The sequence below is a fragment of the Adiantum capillus-veneris genome, chromosome 4 (genome assembly GCF_014529385.1).
Source record: "Adiantum capillus-veneris isolate H3 chromosome 4, ASM1452938v2, whole genome shotgun sequence".
NCBI classification, from domain to species: domain Eukaryota; kingdom Viridiplantae; phylum Streptophyta; class Polypodiopsida; order Polypodiales; family Pteridaceae; genus Adiantum; species Adiantum capillus-veneris.
Window position 1 is genome coordinate 132,898,897 of NC_140934.1, and position 17,606 is coordinate 132,916,502.

General features: G+C 45.3%; 1 protein-coding gene across 2 annotated transcripts in view; it reads left to right on the plus strand.

The window, feature by feature from the left end:
- Positions 1-17,606, plus strand: part of LOC147460003 (SEC12-like protein 2) — an 89,084-nt gene that overhangs the window by 44,959 nt on the left and 26,519 nt on the right. Inside the window, exons 2-9 of one of the 2 annotated variants that reach the window (XM_086511159.1) lie at positions 1,287-1,381; positions 1,458-1,608; positions 1,694-1,785; positions 1,973-2,076; positions 2,151-2,219; positions 5,221-5,344; positions 5,508-5,624; positions 5,748-5,815. In XM_086511159.1, the coding sequence (XP_086367285.1) occupies positions 1,287-1,381; positions 1,458-1,608; positions 1,694-1,785; positions 1,973-2,076; positions 2,151-2,219; positions 5,221-5,344; positions 5,508-5,624; positions 5,748-5,815 (820 nt within the window). The remainder of the gene's footprint in view (positions 1-1,286; positions 1,382-1,457; positions 1,609-1,693; positions 1,786-1,972; positions 2,077-2,150; positions 2,220-5,220; positions 5,345-5,507; positions 5,625-5,747; positions 5,816-17,606) is intronic. The other variant, XM_086511160.1, reaches the window with a different exon arrangement.

Genomic DNA, 17,606 nt, shown 5'->3' on the forward strand with positions numbered 1-17,606 from the left:
GGCTCAGAGGCAACGGTGTTGAAAGATACTTCTATTGGCTACAGCTCAAGAAGGATTTGGACAAGTTTGTTCATACTTGTAATGTGGGCACTATACTCGAATTCTCTTCATCGTTTCATCCACAGACCGATGATAGTCAGAGATTACCAATTCAGTGGTTTTGGACTTGTTAAACTGTTCTATCTGTGAACTTACGTCTCAATGGGAGCGGTATCTTCCATTGGTGGAGTTTGCATACGACAACATTGTTCATACTTAGACGGGAAAGGCACCATTGGAGATTGTCGCAGGTGGCAAGAAGGTTCTTCCTATTTTGTGCACCAGGGACCAGAGTTTTCAGGCAGATCACTTTGTATAGGATATAGAGATTGCTTGTGCTAAGGTTAATGAGGCTTTGCAGAAGTCTCAAGAATGATACAAGAAAGTAGCATACAAGCATTAGAGCAACTTGCAGTTGAAGGAAGGGTATTAGTTGCTTCTCCGTTTGAGAAGGCACACCTTAGGAAAATGAAGGGTAAGGAGAAGCTTTTTCCAAAGCTAAGTATGTGATATTATGGGCCCTTCAAGATTTTTGAAAAGATAAACGATGTATTCTTTCGACTGGAGTTGCTAGATACTTCGGAATCAAGTATGCTATGATGGGCATAACAACTTGTCTTGCCAACGTAGGTATTCTTGTTGCCTCACATCAAACATCAAAACTCAAGGAGTCATGTGCTGTGAGCCACGAACGAGAATCCAATATGATCTCTTTGAGCCTGCTGATTATGTCACCATTAACTTTTAGTTCTGCAATTTTTATCACCAACCATTTCAACACCCAGAGTTCATAGAAAGTAACTGTGTTTGAAACCTATATGAGATGTCTTAAAGAAAAATGCTTTTTTCAACATAATTAGTCTTAAACACATGCATATGCACTTATGTAAATATATATGCGTGTCTAAACAAACGTAAGTATATATGTATATGTACTTCATACAAATATTGCATGCATAATCCTCTGTCTTGTGTGTGTGTGAACAATCTGTTTGGTGATCATTTCGAAAATTATGTACTCATGTCTATAACTTTGTTACAATGATTGCTATTTTGATTGGATGGTTTATACCATGTTCTGGAAAAATATCTTAGAATATAAGTATGGACTGTTTAACCGACAATCTACAAGACACAGTGGGGTTCAAACAATATCCTTAACAATTAGTATAGAAAGAGACAGCCTGGCTCACATAAGATCCTTAACACATATTGGTGAGTAGAGCTTGATTTTAACTGGTGTGCAGGTTCATATTCTTTCCACTGAGGACGATCCACCTTATCGCATGGCAGTTCATCCAACAGGGCATGGTATTGTGTGCTCTTTCACACGAAGCTGCAGGTACTGTTTGAAGCTTGCGACAGAAAGTTGTAAAGGGCTTAAGTGCTGAATAGCTTATGGGTGTGTTTTTGAGTAGGCTTTTTGAAATGGTGAAGACCAGTGGGTCTGAGCCTGAAAATATGAAGCTTGAACCGGCAACTAAGGTTTTAACTCAACTTCAAGAAGCTGGGCAACAGAGGTCTTTGGTGTTCAGTGCAGATGGTACCCGATTTGCTGCCGGTGGCGATGTGAGTGGGTTTAGCGTAATAAGAATTATCTCGTTGTAACACAGCTGTATTTTTTGTTAATGCAATCTTCGTTTGTGACCAATAGGATGGGCATTTACGGGTCTTTGAGTGGCCAAGTTTAAGGCTGATACTTGATCAGCCAGAAGCTCATAGAAGCATCAGAGACATTGATTTTAGGTATCTATGGTTCTTTTTTCCTGTCCTTTTAGAGATTTTATTTCTCAAATATGCAAATGTCCTTTTGTCAAGTGACATGGAAATGCCAAGTGCTCAGAGGGATTTTAGAGACGAAAGTTGTTATTGTTATTGCACCCCTAATCAATAGTTTTGGCTTATTGGTTCTATTCTGAACTACTTTTCACAGCTTGGACTCTGCTTTTCTGGCATCTACTGGTGGTTCCGGACCATGTAGGATTTGGGACTTGTCCACAATGGCTACAGTAGCTTCATTATCATTGGATCAGGCAAGTGGCATTTCAAAAATTTCATTCAAGCCCTGGTTCTTGTAAGTTTCACCACCAATGAACTTATATGGCAGGGAGGGGATTTAGGATTTTGTCGGTTCTCGAGAGATGGCACAAATCCTTTACTGTTTGTTGCTGTCAAGGAAGGTGACAACAAACTCCGTCTTCTGTTTTATGTCTTTACCTTGACACAATTCACACGATAACTCTTATGTTAATAGAAAAGAATGCTATGAATTTCCCTTGCTTGCAGTTTGACATATACCTAGGAGTGCATGGCCTACTAAATCATTTAGTAGGCCAAGGAACTGCCTGCATTGTCGTAGATGGATTAGCCAGTCAGGCATGGCACTATTACATTGTGGATTATTTGGAAGGCTAGATGCACACATATTTTGAGTGCCACTCCTTCCTTTTTTGTATGAAACGAGTTTCAAAAGTTTTGACACGGTTTAACTAGTTTATGAAACTCCACAATAGAAGTTTCGTAAAGATCTTTGAGTATCAAGCCATAAATATGCATGCTTAGAGCGCACACTCATCACACATGTATTTAAGTCAACATAGAAAGACAGGAGATTCAAAGCTTGCTTTGGAGTTGAAAACTTCAATCAAAGTAACATATGAATGTTCAAGTGAATTTTTGAAGGGTTTTAAACGTTTTGTAAGTTATTTGATTGAGGAAACGAGTTTCTTGGCCTTTATGGACACTAGATACCTTGTTTGAGATATGGTTAGAGTTACTGCACACTGTGCGGTTAGTGGAAGACATCAGCCAGCTCTTCTAGGGCAGCAAGAGAGGCACCTTTGATCTTTTGTCAGTGAGTGGGCTTGCACTTCAGTCCTTGTCAATCTTGGAACTACGCACCTCCCCAATTTTACTTTACACTTTTCACAGATGTCCTACAGCCTTGTACTTCATCTTAATGGCAGGTTCATATGAGCATCCCTAGAGTTCACTGTACAGTAACCTGGAAATCTTCGAGGCCTGCTTGGATGGGTAGTCCGCATCCGAGCGACACCGAGAAAGGCGTGCTTGAAGTATGTGTCCAACCCATGCCCAAGATGAGAGTGCAGTTTGTAGAGCTACATCCTCGTCCAGGAATCCTCACATACATATACATAGCGAGGTGCACTCTTAAGTGTTTGCAAAGAAATATACTACAATGTGTCTACAACCTGCTGCATCAAGTGGCATCACAGAGAACTTGGCCAATGGCCATATGGTCTTTTATCAAGTGTGTCCCCTGTGTGGTGAGAAAACTCAAGAGCTTGAACATGGAGCCAATCCAACACTATATGCATAGCCCACTCTGTGTGATCCCGGCCATAGAGCGAAAAAGAGAAACCAACCGCTATGTCCAAAGCATGTGCACCTCTGGCTGTTATGAAGAGAACATGTACTCTTAAGCAAGCTGCCTCAAGGTCAGCAGATGGGTCGCCAAGAAAGCGTGTAAAGTCGTAGTCGAAAAAATCCCATCGCCGACGAATGTCAAAATTGGTCAGCCCTCACGCGACTGACTCAAAAGGGGAAGCGTGCACTAAAAGTGGTGTCCTCAAGTAGGGCTGTCCCTCTGAACCAGTCGGCTTGTGGCAAAAGCATTGCCAAGAAATTTTCGGGCTGTAGAGGAGTGTCTTGCCTCCTGAGTCGGTGGTGGGGTATGAGACGGACCAGGAGACGAGGCTGCAGGTCTAATGGGGGAGATAAGAGAGGCGGGAGAGAGTGGAGGAGGGGGAGGTGGAGTTGGTGGGCGGAGGAAGAGGGGGAACGCGGTGGCGAGGTTGAGGTGGAAGGAGTCTCCTTAGGGACATCCTGTTGTAGAGGTTCAAATCGGTTTCATGTAGGAACCCAATGCTGCTATCTTGTTGTAGGTCGGCCACTAGGAGGGGCTGTGTGGCGTGCTTTTCCTTGGGGGCGACGGCTATGTACGTGCTGTCAGCCATCAGCTGACATGGCACTTGTCTCTGAGGAAGTGCCAGTCGGAACATCCTGAGTCTGTCTGTTGCGTCTGGCCAGCCATGCTAGGTTGAATTTGTGTTGCGGGTCGGGTCCTTCTGCAAGGGCAGCCTTCACAAGATGGCCCATGTGTCTACATACCAAATACTCCATGGTTTGGCGGAACCATCCTAGGCAAAATATGACTACCTCCAGGAGAGTAGAACATGTAGTGTAGGTATACCTGTTGCCTTGGCAACGACTGAAGTTGCCGTGTGCAGTGTCTCCAAGACGGTCCCAATCTCGGAACCTAACCTAGATAGAAGCGGGAGATACTCTCTCCTTAGGCCGGGGAAGCAGACCGAGATGGACAGATTCGCCTCCTCGACAATAACATGAGAAGCTGGATCGAAACCATGGCGCCACTGTTTAACATGAACCCTGATTGCTCGGATGGCTAAGGGTCTCATTGAAATGACCTTGGTCACGATCTTGCGAGTAGTAGCCACGCCCGAGGAATGGTACGTCAATGATCTTTCCCACCTCCGAGAGAAGGCGCACATGGAGGAGATCACACACCTTGCCTTTGCTAGGTCGGGTGCGGATAATCTTGTAGATGACAAAGGTTGCTTGGAGCTGCAGGGCTCACTTGCTCCGTTGGCAAGAGAGCAAGTTGGATGGTGGTCTCGCGGGGTCGGGCAAGGGGGCTTCATTTGAGTCCCTATGGGCCGGAACAAGAGCCTCCATCTGTGCTTGCTATTGCATGAGGGAGTGGTGGTGGGTGATTTCTTGTTGCTGTGAGGCCCACCATGCGGGAATGGCCCGAGAAGCAGGAGATCAACAGCACGAAATGTGTGGAGAGGACAAAGCGAAGGACAAAGGGTGGCCGAGGGTGAAGGGCAGCGCATGCAAGAGGCCCGGTGTGTGTGTGTGTGTGTGTGTGTGTAAGGCAGCGATGCGCAGAGGAAAGCGATGGCGAGGCAGCAGCAGCAGCGAGCTTGTCTTTCTGATATGGCAGATTTATTAGGGGCCTTCCAATATTTAGATTTCTTTCTTTTTGTTTGCCATGCCTGTAAGTGTTTTCTTTAATGGAACATTCAGTTTCAGGGCTGAATTAATACATCTTTTGAAAGCCAATTTTGCTCATTATGCCTTGCTGCTCAAGGATTCAAAAGTGGCACTTAAAAGGTGTTTCTTCATTGTGTTATGAAGCAGGTGAAAAGGGTAGCATTGCCGTTTGGAACACAAATAACTGGAGAAAAGTTGGCGTGAAGAAATTTCAAGAAAGTCCTATTTCAGCATTTGCGATGTCCTATGATGGAAAATATCTGGCTATGTATGTCGTGTTGCCTTCCCCTAAGGTGCTTTAGATTGGTGATTACTACATTTTACTGCTGGTTCAAATAATCCAACATTTTGCAGTTGATTCTGCTGAATAGCTTGCTTAAGAAGCATGCTTGATAGTCCACTTCTGACTCTTTTGTGTAATTTTTTGACAGTGGAAGTTCTGAAGGCGATGTTTCCATCATCTCAGTTGCCAAAATGACCATCCATCAACGTGTAAAGAGGGCTCACATGATTTTTGTTACATCCATGGAGTTCTCTCGAGATTGCAGGTTTAATCCTTTTCAGTTCATGTCTCTTACCTTGCCCTTCTTTGTCTTTATGATGTTTCACTTCTGTTATTTATTTTCTTTGACACATTTTCTGGGAATGAGAGTGCTTTTTGACTTTTGTAGAGCCTTACTTTCTGTATCTGCTGATTCAAGTGCAAGAGTGACTGTCATCGAAGAGGTGAAGAAGGAAGGTAAGCTAACAAGATTCTTAAGTTAATATTTCTGAAATCTTTCATGGATGGGCTACGAGAGAAAGAAAGGACGAAAGAGAGATTTATCAATGTATTCTAGAGGTCAAAGTCGGCCTATGAGTCAGAACAATGTATATCTGTATGTCTTTTGGGTATCCAGAGGAAAGGACTGAAGTGCTGAAAATAGAATAAGGTAAAGTAGGTTGAATGGAGTTATGAGAGTGATTTATACATGTTTTTAGGGGGCTGATTTGAAGGTTTCCCTTCATTCATCGTGGCATTCACATGCCCAAGTTTGATTCGACAATGCCAATGGTGATGATTCTGATTTTAACTCGGTCCATGATGAAGAAGTGCAACAAGAGGAAGTTTATGATGGAGCACAAGTCTACGAGGAGTGGGGAGATTGGTCCAGCTCTACCCCAGCGTAGGTGCTCAATCAATCAAGATACATACCCTTCCTACCTTCGAATTGGCAATTGAATGACGAGAACTATGCCATTTGGAAAGCGACCATGACAGCGGTCTTGGACTCTTATGAGCTTGGAGGTTTTGTCAATAGTAACTTTCAAAAGCCAAGTGATCCAGCAGAGCAAAGGGCAGATTGAATACTATTTCTTGGGACAAGATTGTTCCAATGGTGTTGAACCAGGAGGAGCGATTCAATGCAAGGTTTGGGTGCCAGCTTTTTGGTTAAGTGTGGCCTTTGAAGTGTAACCGTTCTCGATTACACTTGCAAAACAGACAAAGGGCAAAAAGTAGCTCAATAGACACCGACAATAATTACCCATGGTGTCGCAAAGTGATGACATGGCTGCCAGAGAAACCCTAATTTCTGCCAGAAACCCTAATCTGCAGAAACCCTAATTTCTGAAACCCTAATCTGCAGAAACCATAGATGCTGCCAGAAACCCTAACCCTAAATTTCGGGCATGTCAGCAGTACAGACGCCCGCAGATTGCGGCCGAATTTGCGGAGGTTGCTGTTCTGCGGCAGTTTTGCTTTTGACAAGTTTTTGGATCCTGCTTTTTATTGTACGCAAAGGATGGGAAAGAGAGAGAACTCTTTTGCTTTTACTTTAGGGCAAGAGGAGAGAGAGAGCTTTTGATTTTAAGCTTTTGGGGCTCTGCTTTTGGCATCCCTTGTACACAAATAAATACGTGGTTTGGGCTCCCACTCTGCAAAGCATCTGGACGCAGAGTCTGAGAGTGAGACCCAACCACTCTTGTACTTGAACTCAGATTAATATGAAAAGAAATACCGAAAGGGGCGCCAGTCTTTGGGGCCAATATCTCTAGGCACGGAACTCCGCCGGGCCAGTGTAAATCAATTGTGAACTGTCAACTGTTTTGAAGTGGTTATTTGGTGTCGTCGCGAAAAGAGATACAGTGGACGCTTATTGCGAGAGCTCTTTTCTACCCGCCTCTTCATTCAAGAAGATTTCGTTCAGAGAACGGATTGAGAGGTTTACCTTGGGTCTACCTACAGAGATCCGAGATCACTGCTTGGAACAGAAGTCAGCTTCTATTCAGGAGTTGATGAGTCATGCGAAACGGGGTTTTGCCATTCACTTTGGCAGTCTGACCTACCCCATTGATGAGGTCATGACACAACGAGCCGAACAGACTTCAATGAATGAAAGTAGAAAGAGAAAGAGCAACCCAGAAAAGAAGGATGCACGACCCAAGCTTACTCCTCAGGAGAGAGCTCGCTTCATCAGGGAGGGGAAGTGCTTTGGATGCGGAGAACATGGACATATCTCCGCGAAGTGTCCTAAAAAGGCACAGAAAGAACAAAATGACAAGGACGACGAAAGGCTTGAGAGTTCGAGAGCAGCTGAGGAATGTGGAAGAAAAGGCAAGATGAAAACAGGACTGGTTCTAGATTGTGTGGGTACCGATCCCAACATCATGGACGAGCGTACAGAACTTTGCCGAGCTTGGGGCAAAGTGAAAGACCAAGAGGCCCTGATCTTCTTTTATGGAGGAGCCAAGGCCAACTTCATTTCACTGGAATTGGTGGCGCTGCTCGAGATTGCTCCCGATCGGATGGGACCACTTGCGAAGGCTGTTCTAGTGGCACCCGGCAGGGATGTAGCCATTACACTTGTCATTGGCAACCTTCGGTTGCATTGTTAGAGGTATTTGGGGCATGAGGACTTTTACATAATGCCTTTGGAAGGTTGTGATGTTCTCTTGGGAATTCCTTGGTACCACAAGAACAACGCCGTGGTTGATTATCGGGCGAGAAAAGCGACATTGACTACAGAGAAGGGCAAAACCATTGTACTTGACATTAACCTGAAGGGCGAGTCTGTCCCTATTGTATCGGCTTTGGCCATTTCAAAATTAGTGAAATCCAGTCTGTTTGTTTACTCGATCTGTATGAAAGAATTGAGTGATGAGGATAGGACAAATATGGTTAAACTTGATAAAGAACGCTGTAACAAACTGCTGACGTGTCATAGTCTAAAGAATGGAGCTAAGTTACAGATGTGGCCGAGGGGCCTAAACCCTAAGAAGAACAAGTAACAGATGAAGAAGTCCTACCAACTTATGGGGACCCCATCCGATGGGGCCCTAAGTGACACAAAGGATTAAAATAAAGCAGGATCCGCACACACACAAAAACTGATGACATGGTAGATTTTCAAAAATTGCGCTGACATGATGATGTGGCATGCTGTACGGAATTCCGCGTTTTGCGCTGGCTGATGATGTGGTAGGCTGTACGGATTTTCGTAAATTACGCTGGCAGCTTTTGGCATTGCTTATTGGACCAAAAGCTTTTGAGTTTTGAAGGCTTTTCACTATAACTGCTTTTCAGGCCAAGGGCCTTTAAATATGAGGTTAGGGCTCATTCTGTGGCATGCTTCGTGGAGAAGGTGCAGAGTCTGGAGTATCGGCTTGTACTCTGTTGATGCAATATAAAAAAATACCGAAAGGGGCGCCAAGGTTTGGGGCCAATACTCTCTGGGGTGGAATTCCGCCACTCTGTGTCGCGTGTCGTCTCTCTCTTTCAGTTCAGTTGTTATTGAAGTGTTAAAAGTCTGTTCAGTCTGTTCTTTTCTATCGGCACGTGGTGCCCGTCTTGTGACAGTGGTATCAGAGCATCAAGCATGTACTTTTCTGAAAGCATACCGGTCGTACAAAAGAGCAGACAAAGCTTTTGGAATTTTATTTGAGGTATCTTCGCCCTCCAGCCCGAACTTATTAGCCACTCCCACCCTTACTTCATCGCGCATCGGACGCGCTCCCATCTTCACCGCTCATGGCTTACAGGGCATAAGCCAATTAAGATCACTTGCAAGAGAAGGATCCAGATTTGTTTCAAGTCACTGTTTTTCTTAGAAGCAATGCCATGCAGATGTTGATGTCTATAGCTACCAAGCCGCACACTTCCAAGGACTTGGCAAGCTTTCAAGAAAATTTTTGCATGAAGTTATATGGTTTCTGACATCTTCCTTCGGAGTGCAACTTCTGGCAGAGTGGCGTATCCTGAAATACTTGCCATGGAAATCCTAGCAGATCATAACTTGAAATTTCTCGACATCTCTCAATAGATGTCTCTTCACGAGCAGATGACCTTGGAGATTCGGTGCGATTGCTATCTTGGGACTACCATCGCCGCCAAAGAAACACTGTCTGTCCAAGAGCTGATGGACCATGCTGTGCTTGGCTACGACCTTACGGAATGAACCTAACGATAATTTTTGGTGCAGGTTCTAGGATGGAAATTCGGTCACTTTTCGAGCTCGACTGATGTCGAGATTGCTTTTTAAGTTTGAAATCTGTTTGAGAACTTGTTTGGTGATTCTGTTTGAAATTTGTTTGAAATGGATGGTATTTGTTTTGAACCTGTCTTGGTGCCGATTTGAATTGTTTGACTCTGGTTTTAATACTGGTTTCAATGATTAATGATTTTACTCCCTGGTGGAGAAGTGAGAAATACTGTTTTGGTATTGTTTGAACCTCGGAACGACGCAGGCCGATGCGTGGGGAGCGTTTCGTTGTATGTTTCAAAACCTCGGAACGACGCAGGCTGATGCCTAGGGAGCGTTCCGTTGTATGCTAGAAAACCTCAGAACGACGCAGGCCGATGCCTGGGGAGCTTTTGGTTGTATGCTTGAACCTCCAAGCGATGCAGACTGCGGTCTGGGGAGCATTTGGTTGTACAGTCCACTAAGCTCAAGGCCCGGGACCTTTTTAGGTTATTAGCGGGGGGAGTGACGAGGTAGTCATTGAGTAGCTTCATACCGCAGACCGTTTGTCTCAGGGGAGTGCTCAGCGGCGCTGTTTGTTGTTTCTTGTAACATGCATATGTAAGTATTTGTGTTGCATTGTGATGTGCCAGCTACTGAATATTCCTAATTGGATGAGATTGCCCGGGTATGTAATTTTAGTGCATCAAGACACCCATGGAAGATCAGTACGGTCTGGGTGTGATGGCTAATTTTACTACGCCGGAATATCAAGAGTTCCGATATGGACGAAAGGAGAAGCTAACTCCTTGATCAAAAGAGCAGAAAGGAGAAGCTAACTCCTTGATCAAAACAGCTGAAAGGAGAAGCTAACTCCTTGATCAAAAGAGCAGAAAGGAGAAGCTAACTCCTTAATTAAAAGAGCAAATTGATTGTCTGTCACAAAGTGATGACGTGTCTGCCCGAGAGCATGCGGGAAACCCTAACCCTGACTGCTGCTGAAAACCCTAATTTTGGAAACCCTAACGCTAAAGCCTGCAAACCCTAAAATATGCCAAAAACTCTAACCCTAATCCTAAAAACTGTCATAAACCCTAACCCTAACCCTAGGGCAGCAGACTGATTTCCATGAGGATGACGTGGCAGGATTTTCGTAAATTGCTGCGCAATTGGCGGACTGCGGCAGATTTTCAGCTTTTGCTTTATTTTCTCTACGCAAATTGAGAGAGAGAGAGAGAGAGAGAGAGAGAGAGAGAGAGAGAGAGAGAGAGAGAGAGACCTATTACCCTACTCCCTTCGGTCTATAAGATATTAGCGTTAATGATCAGCCATCGCTTGCGGCCGTTCTTACCAGATATTATTCATACTTCTCAGACAGGCTTTGTCATGGATCGATGCATCCTGGATAATATCTTCACTTTTATGAGGCAGTGGAGTGGGCCAGATCATCTTCTGAGCCTCTCGCTTTTTTCATCCTTGACTTCGAGAAAGCATACGATCGTGTTGAGTGGGACTTTCTCGAAGGAACATTAGCCAGGATGGGTTTTCCTTTGAGATGGATCTCAGGCATTTCCGCTCTCTTCAGGACTGCCAACAGTGCTATTACTATTGGTGGTCGTGTCAGTCGCAGTTTTGAGCTTTCTCGATCTATCCGTCAGGGATGTCCTCTAGCGACATATCTGTATCTGTTTGTAGGAGAGACCATGTCCGACTTTCTTCGTGCTCAGAGTCATGCATTTTGTGGCTTGACCATGCCAATACCTATAGCTCTAGACCTTATCGATCAGGAGTTTGCTGATGATACTATGCTCATGTTACGCTATTTGCTAGCTGCTCTTGATGCCATGCGGGAGGCCCTAGAGGTTTTTTACATTGCCAGTGGTGCACGCATTAACTGGCATAAATCCTATGGGTTACTGGTTGGCAGTGATGACATACCTACTTGGGGGGTAGCTGATGGTTTCACATGGCTGCGACCGGGTCAGACATGCAGATATCTGGGCTTTCAGGTTGGATTAGATTTTACCTCACAGCAGCAGTTTGCACCCGTACTACAGTCTATTCGCAGGAAGCCATGCCATTGGTCTTCACGTCATCTGTCGTTGGTGGGTCGTGCATTGGTCGCCAACCAGGTCATTCTGGCTATAATATGGTATACGGATTCTTGTTGGATGTTACATTCTAGTGTGATGGCGCCGCTCCGCTGCCTAGTGCGGAACTTTTTATGGAGTGGCAGAGACGGGACTATTGATACCCATGCTCGAGTTCGTTGGTCCACGATCATTCGTCCTACGTCAGAGGGAGGCCTTGGCATTATTGATCCAGAGTTACAGAGCCGCGCCCTTCTTACCAAGCTTATTGTTCGGGGTCTTTTTCTCGGACAAGAACCTTGGAAGATGCTTCTTCAGGCTGCTCTTTGCGTAGTGACTCCATGACTCAGCACTAGAGATGGTCTTACTTGGCAGACAGGGTATCGTTTTCTCTTTACTGATGCCCCCTTGTCCACCACTTCCCTCTCCCCCTTCATCCGATCAATCCTTCAGATTTGGGTTTCCATGCGACGGGCTATAATACGCTCACCTCCCTCATGTCGTGAGGAGATTGAGCGCCAACCTCTCATTTGGAATGTTGGAGTTCTTGATTCTTCGGTTGATCCACCCCGTCAGCTTGGAGAGAGGACTCACATTGATTGGGCTGCCTGGGACGCTGGCCCTGCGGCCTCTATGCAGTTGTTTCATGAGACACGGATGCTAGATGCTGATTTTGTGGCAGAACATTATGACATTGGTCGCGGGGTGACAGACAGACTGCTTGAGATTGATTCCGCCGTTCCTTCACAGTGGGATGCAGTCATGAGAGGCACGGTTCGGATGCCTCCCCATTGTGGCTGGGAAGGCCTCTTTGCTCAGAGCACTCTCTTATTAGTTCGTTTAGACACCATGCTGTTCACAGTTGATACTGACCAGTCTGAGGGGATTCATACTAGATTGACATATGATGCCACCTTTCCGCACCCTGTCCTTCCCGGAGCTCGATGGGAGGCCATCAGAGTAGTTGGCTCCCGCGGGAAGCGTCGTTGTGTTGACCCTCGTTTCGCTTCCGCTGATGCTGTACTTTGGAGGCTTTGGGTATGGGAGGGTCGTGCCCTATCTCAGCTTTATTGGGACCCAGGAGAGTGGCATTGGCCTCACTCTGACCCCACTTGTGCACCTGTATCCTTCTTTGATTACACTGTCAAGATTGGACAGTTAGCATTGATGAGACAGCTGCCAGAGCAGCCCACTCATATGTGTTTCTGGTTACATTCAGGTCTCTCTCTTGCCTATCTGCAGCAGTTTTGGTCTGCCATCTGGGATTTACATGCGGCTCGTCGTATTTCTTTTTTCATGTGGATGATTGCGCATGTGGGACTTCTAGTTGAGACTTGGCTAGCTACTATGGGTCATGATCCGTTATGTACTCGCTGTCCTTTGCGACTCCCTGAGTCATTGTCTTTGGTCATGCTCAGCTTCCCATGTAGTGTGGCTTGCAGTTTGCTTTCTACTTAGCAGAGCAGGTGTTCAACATGGATTTCTTACTTGGGGATCTGTCTCATGGTTGATGCCGATGCTCGGTCCCCATCTTTTTTACGAGGGCTCAGACATAGATCCAGCCTTTATGCTTACCTCGACTGGTTATCGGCGAGGGACTTTGGCTATGCTACCACAGATTGCTTGGCAGGGGGATTCTCAGACACGTGATGAGGTTTTTTCAGTCATCACTAGTATTACACTATGGAATGTTTGGAGAGCTCGTTGTCTCCACATTCTCAGTGCGGCTCCACAGCTCCTTCAGGATACCCTCACTGCCATTTGGCTGTACATTATTCACACCCTGATTTGGCAGTGGGATTCTTCCTTAGGTGCATCTCGAGCAGCCGAGGCTCGCCGATTTGCCTTCCTTTGGCGTGGGGCATGATCCCCACTCTTCTTCACACTTACAGGTGGACGGATTACGTGGCATTATGCCCCTCCTCGGTGGTTTCTCCTCCACTCGTCACACCGACCACCATGAGATTGTTTTAGTCGAGTTGTCACTATAGTGGCTCTCCTCCTTACATTCAGCTTGTACACCCCACGTGATAGGCTTTTTTGGCATCCGTTGGGGATTATATTGTACTTAGTAATATACAGCCCATACTTTTTCCAAAAGAAAAGAGAGAGAGAGAGAGAGAGAGAGAGAGAGAGAGAGAGAGAGAGAGAGAGAGAGAGAGAGAGAGAGAGAGAGAGAGAGAGAGAGAGAGAGAGAGAGAGAGAGAGAGAGAGAGAGAGAGAGAGAGAGAATTGGATTGGTTTATTTTTACAACTCAAGAGAGAGCTTGAGAGAGAAATGCTTTTGCTTTTATTTCTAGGCTTTTGATCTAAAGCTTTTGGGGCTCTGCTTTTGGCATCCCTTGTAATTTAAATACGTGGTGAGGGCTCACTGTGCAGAGCATCTGGATGCAAAGTCTGAGAGTGAAACCCTAACCACTCTCTTGTACTTTGAATTGATTAATACATAAAGAAATACCGAAAGGGGCGCCTGTCTTAGGGCCAATATCTCTAGGTACGTAACTCCGTCGGGCCAGTGCAAATCTATTGTGAACTGTGAACTGTTGAAGTGGTTATTTGGTGCTGTCGTGATTGATTCTTGACTTTTGGAGTGTCCAAGTCTGTTACAGTGGTATTAGAGCACGACTGATTTCTCTTCTACGGGAAATCCGATCCCCAATTTTTTTTACGCGGCACCTATGGCTTCACGCAAGGATCGGTCGACACCCTCTTCATCCGGAGATGCGGGCAGGGATCACAACGAAGATTCCGGCAGAGAGTATGGCTCGCCTCGGCCTACTCAGGCGGAGCAACGAGAGATGAAGCATCGTCAATTGATCGGCGATGCAACAAAGATGATGCTTAGTTTTGCGAATGATCCGAAATTGGCAAAATATACGAGCGAGACTTCTTTTCAGGAAGTGCACGAGCAGTGGCAGAAAACCACACCACCACCCCTGAAACCCGCTCTCAAGAAACCTTCTGCTCACAAAAAATATTCAGAGAAGGAATTAGAAGAGGTGGTGGATGCACGGATTGCTCAACTTTTTGACGCGTAGAACAAAGCCAAAAAGCACGGCAAAAAGCAGAAGAAAGGCATTGACTTCCCGGGATATTTGGGCCGTCAGTCGACATTTGATAAAGCAAAGAAACAGAAGAAGCGTGTTCGATTTGAAGAAGTACCCAGTTCTTCTTCTTCTTCTTCTTCTGACAGTTCTTCTAGCTCTTTTGATTCGAGCGAAGAAGACAGAAAAGGCAAAAAACGAAGCAAGAACAACGCTTTGGAAAGGGCAAGAAAAAGGCAAAGAAGTCTAAATCTGGCCCAATGAGTGACAGTTCTATAGAGGACTTGTCCAGACATTTCAGACTCTGATGACGGAAAATTTTATGCGAACAAGAAGAATTTTTATAAAGCCAACCAGTATGACTTTCTGGAAGATAAAAGCAAGAAAGTCCGAGAGTTTAAGGAAGGTGGACAGTCAATCAAATTTGACACTTTTTTAGGAAGATGCTTCGAAGGCTTTGTCTTTAATACAGCAGTTTGACATCGCTTTCGCGGGAGGACGCTACTCAGAGCACTCCATGATTCGGATAGCTGCCTCTTATTTTAAGAGGAATGCTCAAACTTGGTGGTCCACGGTTCTTTTAAACAAGATGCGCCAGTTAAATGATTGAAATTTAAGAAGCTTTTTATTTCTTCTTGGTTGACGCAAGAGTATGAATGCGATATACGAGCTGCTTGGAACCATCTACGGATGACCAAGAGAGATACAGTGGATGCTTACTGTGAGAGATTTTGGAGCTCTTTTCTACCCGCCTCTTCATTCAAGAAGATCTCCTTCAGAGAATAGATTGAGCGGTTCACCTTGGGTCTACCTACAGAGATCCGAGATCACTGCTTGGAACAAAAGTCAGCTTCTATTCAGGAGTTGATGAGTCATGCGAAGCGGGGCTTTGCCATTCACTCTGGCAGTCTGACCTACCCCACCGATGAGGTCATGACACAACGAGCCGAACAGACTTCAGCGAATGAAAGTAGAAAGAGAAAGAGCAACACAGAGAAGAAGGATGCACGACCCAAGCTTACTCCTCAGGAGAGAGCTCGCTTCATCAGGGACGGGAAGTGCTTTGGATGCGGGGAACATGGACATATCTCCGCAAAGTGCCCTAAAAAGTCACAGAAAGAACAGAAGGACAAGGACGACATGCCTGAGAGTTCGAGAGCAGCTGGCGAAATAAAGCAAGACCCGCACACACACAAAAACTGATGAAGTGGCAGATTTTTGAAAATTGCGCTGACATGATGACGTGGCATGCTGTACGGAATTCCGCGATTTGCGTTGGCTGATGACGTGGCAAGCTCTACAGATTTCTGTAAATTATGCTGGCAGCTTTTGGCATTGCCTTTTGAACCAGAAGCTTTTGAGTTTTGAAGGCTTTTCACTATAACTGCTTTTCAGGCCAAGGGCCTTTAAATATGAGGTTAGGGCTCATTCTCTGGCATGCTTCCTAAAGAAGGTGCAGAGTCTAGAGTACCGGCTTGTACTGTGTTGATGCAATATAAAGAAATACCGAAAGGGGCGCCAAGGTTTGGGGCCAATACTCTCTAGGGTGAAATTCCGCCACTCTGTGTCGCGTGTCGTCTCTCTCTTTTAGTTCAATTGTTATTGAAGTGTTAAAAGTCTGTTCAGTCTGTTCTTTTCTATTGGCAGGTGGTGCTCGTCTTGTGACAAACGCAGATTTTCTCAACTCTCACGCTGATAATTGATTGCTTCTCAGAGGGCTTACCAAGCGAGTTACCACCTGCTCGTCTTGAAGATCATACCATTGATCAGATACCTGGAAGCACACCACCGAACCGGCCACCTTACCGTGTGAGCCGAGCAGAGAACGAAGAGATTATGAACCAAGTGAAAGACCTCTTGGAAAAGGGTCTTGTCCAGCCTAGTACTTCACCGTATTGCTCTCCAATGTTGGTGGTTTTGAAAAAAGACGGATCTTGGAGAATGTGCATCGATTATAGAGCTCTCAACAAAATCACCATCAAGAACAGATTTTCGATTCCTAGGATCGATGATATACTCGATAGATTACAGGGATTCTCGTGCTTTAGCAGGATTGATTTGAAGAGTGGATATCATCAGATCATAATCGCGCCGGCAGACATCTACAAGACAGCTTTTCGGACGACTTTTGGGTTATTTGAGTTTTTGGTGATGCCTTTTGGCTTTACCAATGCTCCTGCGACATTTAACCGGGTGATGGATGGGATTTTTCAGAGTATAGGCTATTTGTTGGCACTTTCTTTGACGATATCATTGTTTTCTCCAAGAATGAGGAAGAACATAGAGATTATCTGCTTCAGGTCTTTCAGGCATTACGCGATCACAAGTTAGTGATTAATGCAAAGAAAAGTGAAATTTTTCTACCAGAGATACGCTTTTTGGGACACATTGTCTCAGCAGCGGTAGTGCAAATGGATCCGGCCAAGATAGAGACTATCCATGATTGGCCCGATTTGAAGAATGTCGATGAAGTTAGAAGCTTCTTGGGACTGTGTTCATACCACAAGCGGCCCATTCGAAAGTTTGCAGAGGTTGCTTCCCCTTTGCATATCTTGACACAGAAAGGAGTCCCTTTCTCGTGGGGACCCACAGAGGTGACTGCCTTTCAGACTTTGAAAGAGAGATTGACTACAAGACCAGTTTTGACTTTGCCGGACTTGCAAAAGTCATTTGAAGTATATTGTGATGCTTGTGGTCGTAGTCTGGGTGCGGTCTTAATGCAAGAAGGCCATGTCATTTCTTACGAGAGCCGATTGTTCTCAAGGCCGAAAATGACAGCACAGATTAATGAGAAAGAGCTTTTGGCGGTTATCCATGCTCTTACTCAGTGGCGGCATTACCTACTCGGAGCGGATTTTATTGTCTCTACAGTCCATCAGAGTTTGCGCTACTTCTTGTCACAGAAGCAGCTATCGGAAAAGCAGACGCGGTGGGCGAACATCTTCTCACAGTTTCAC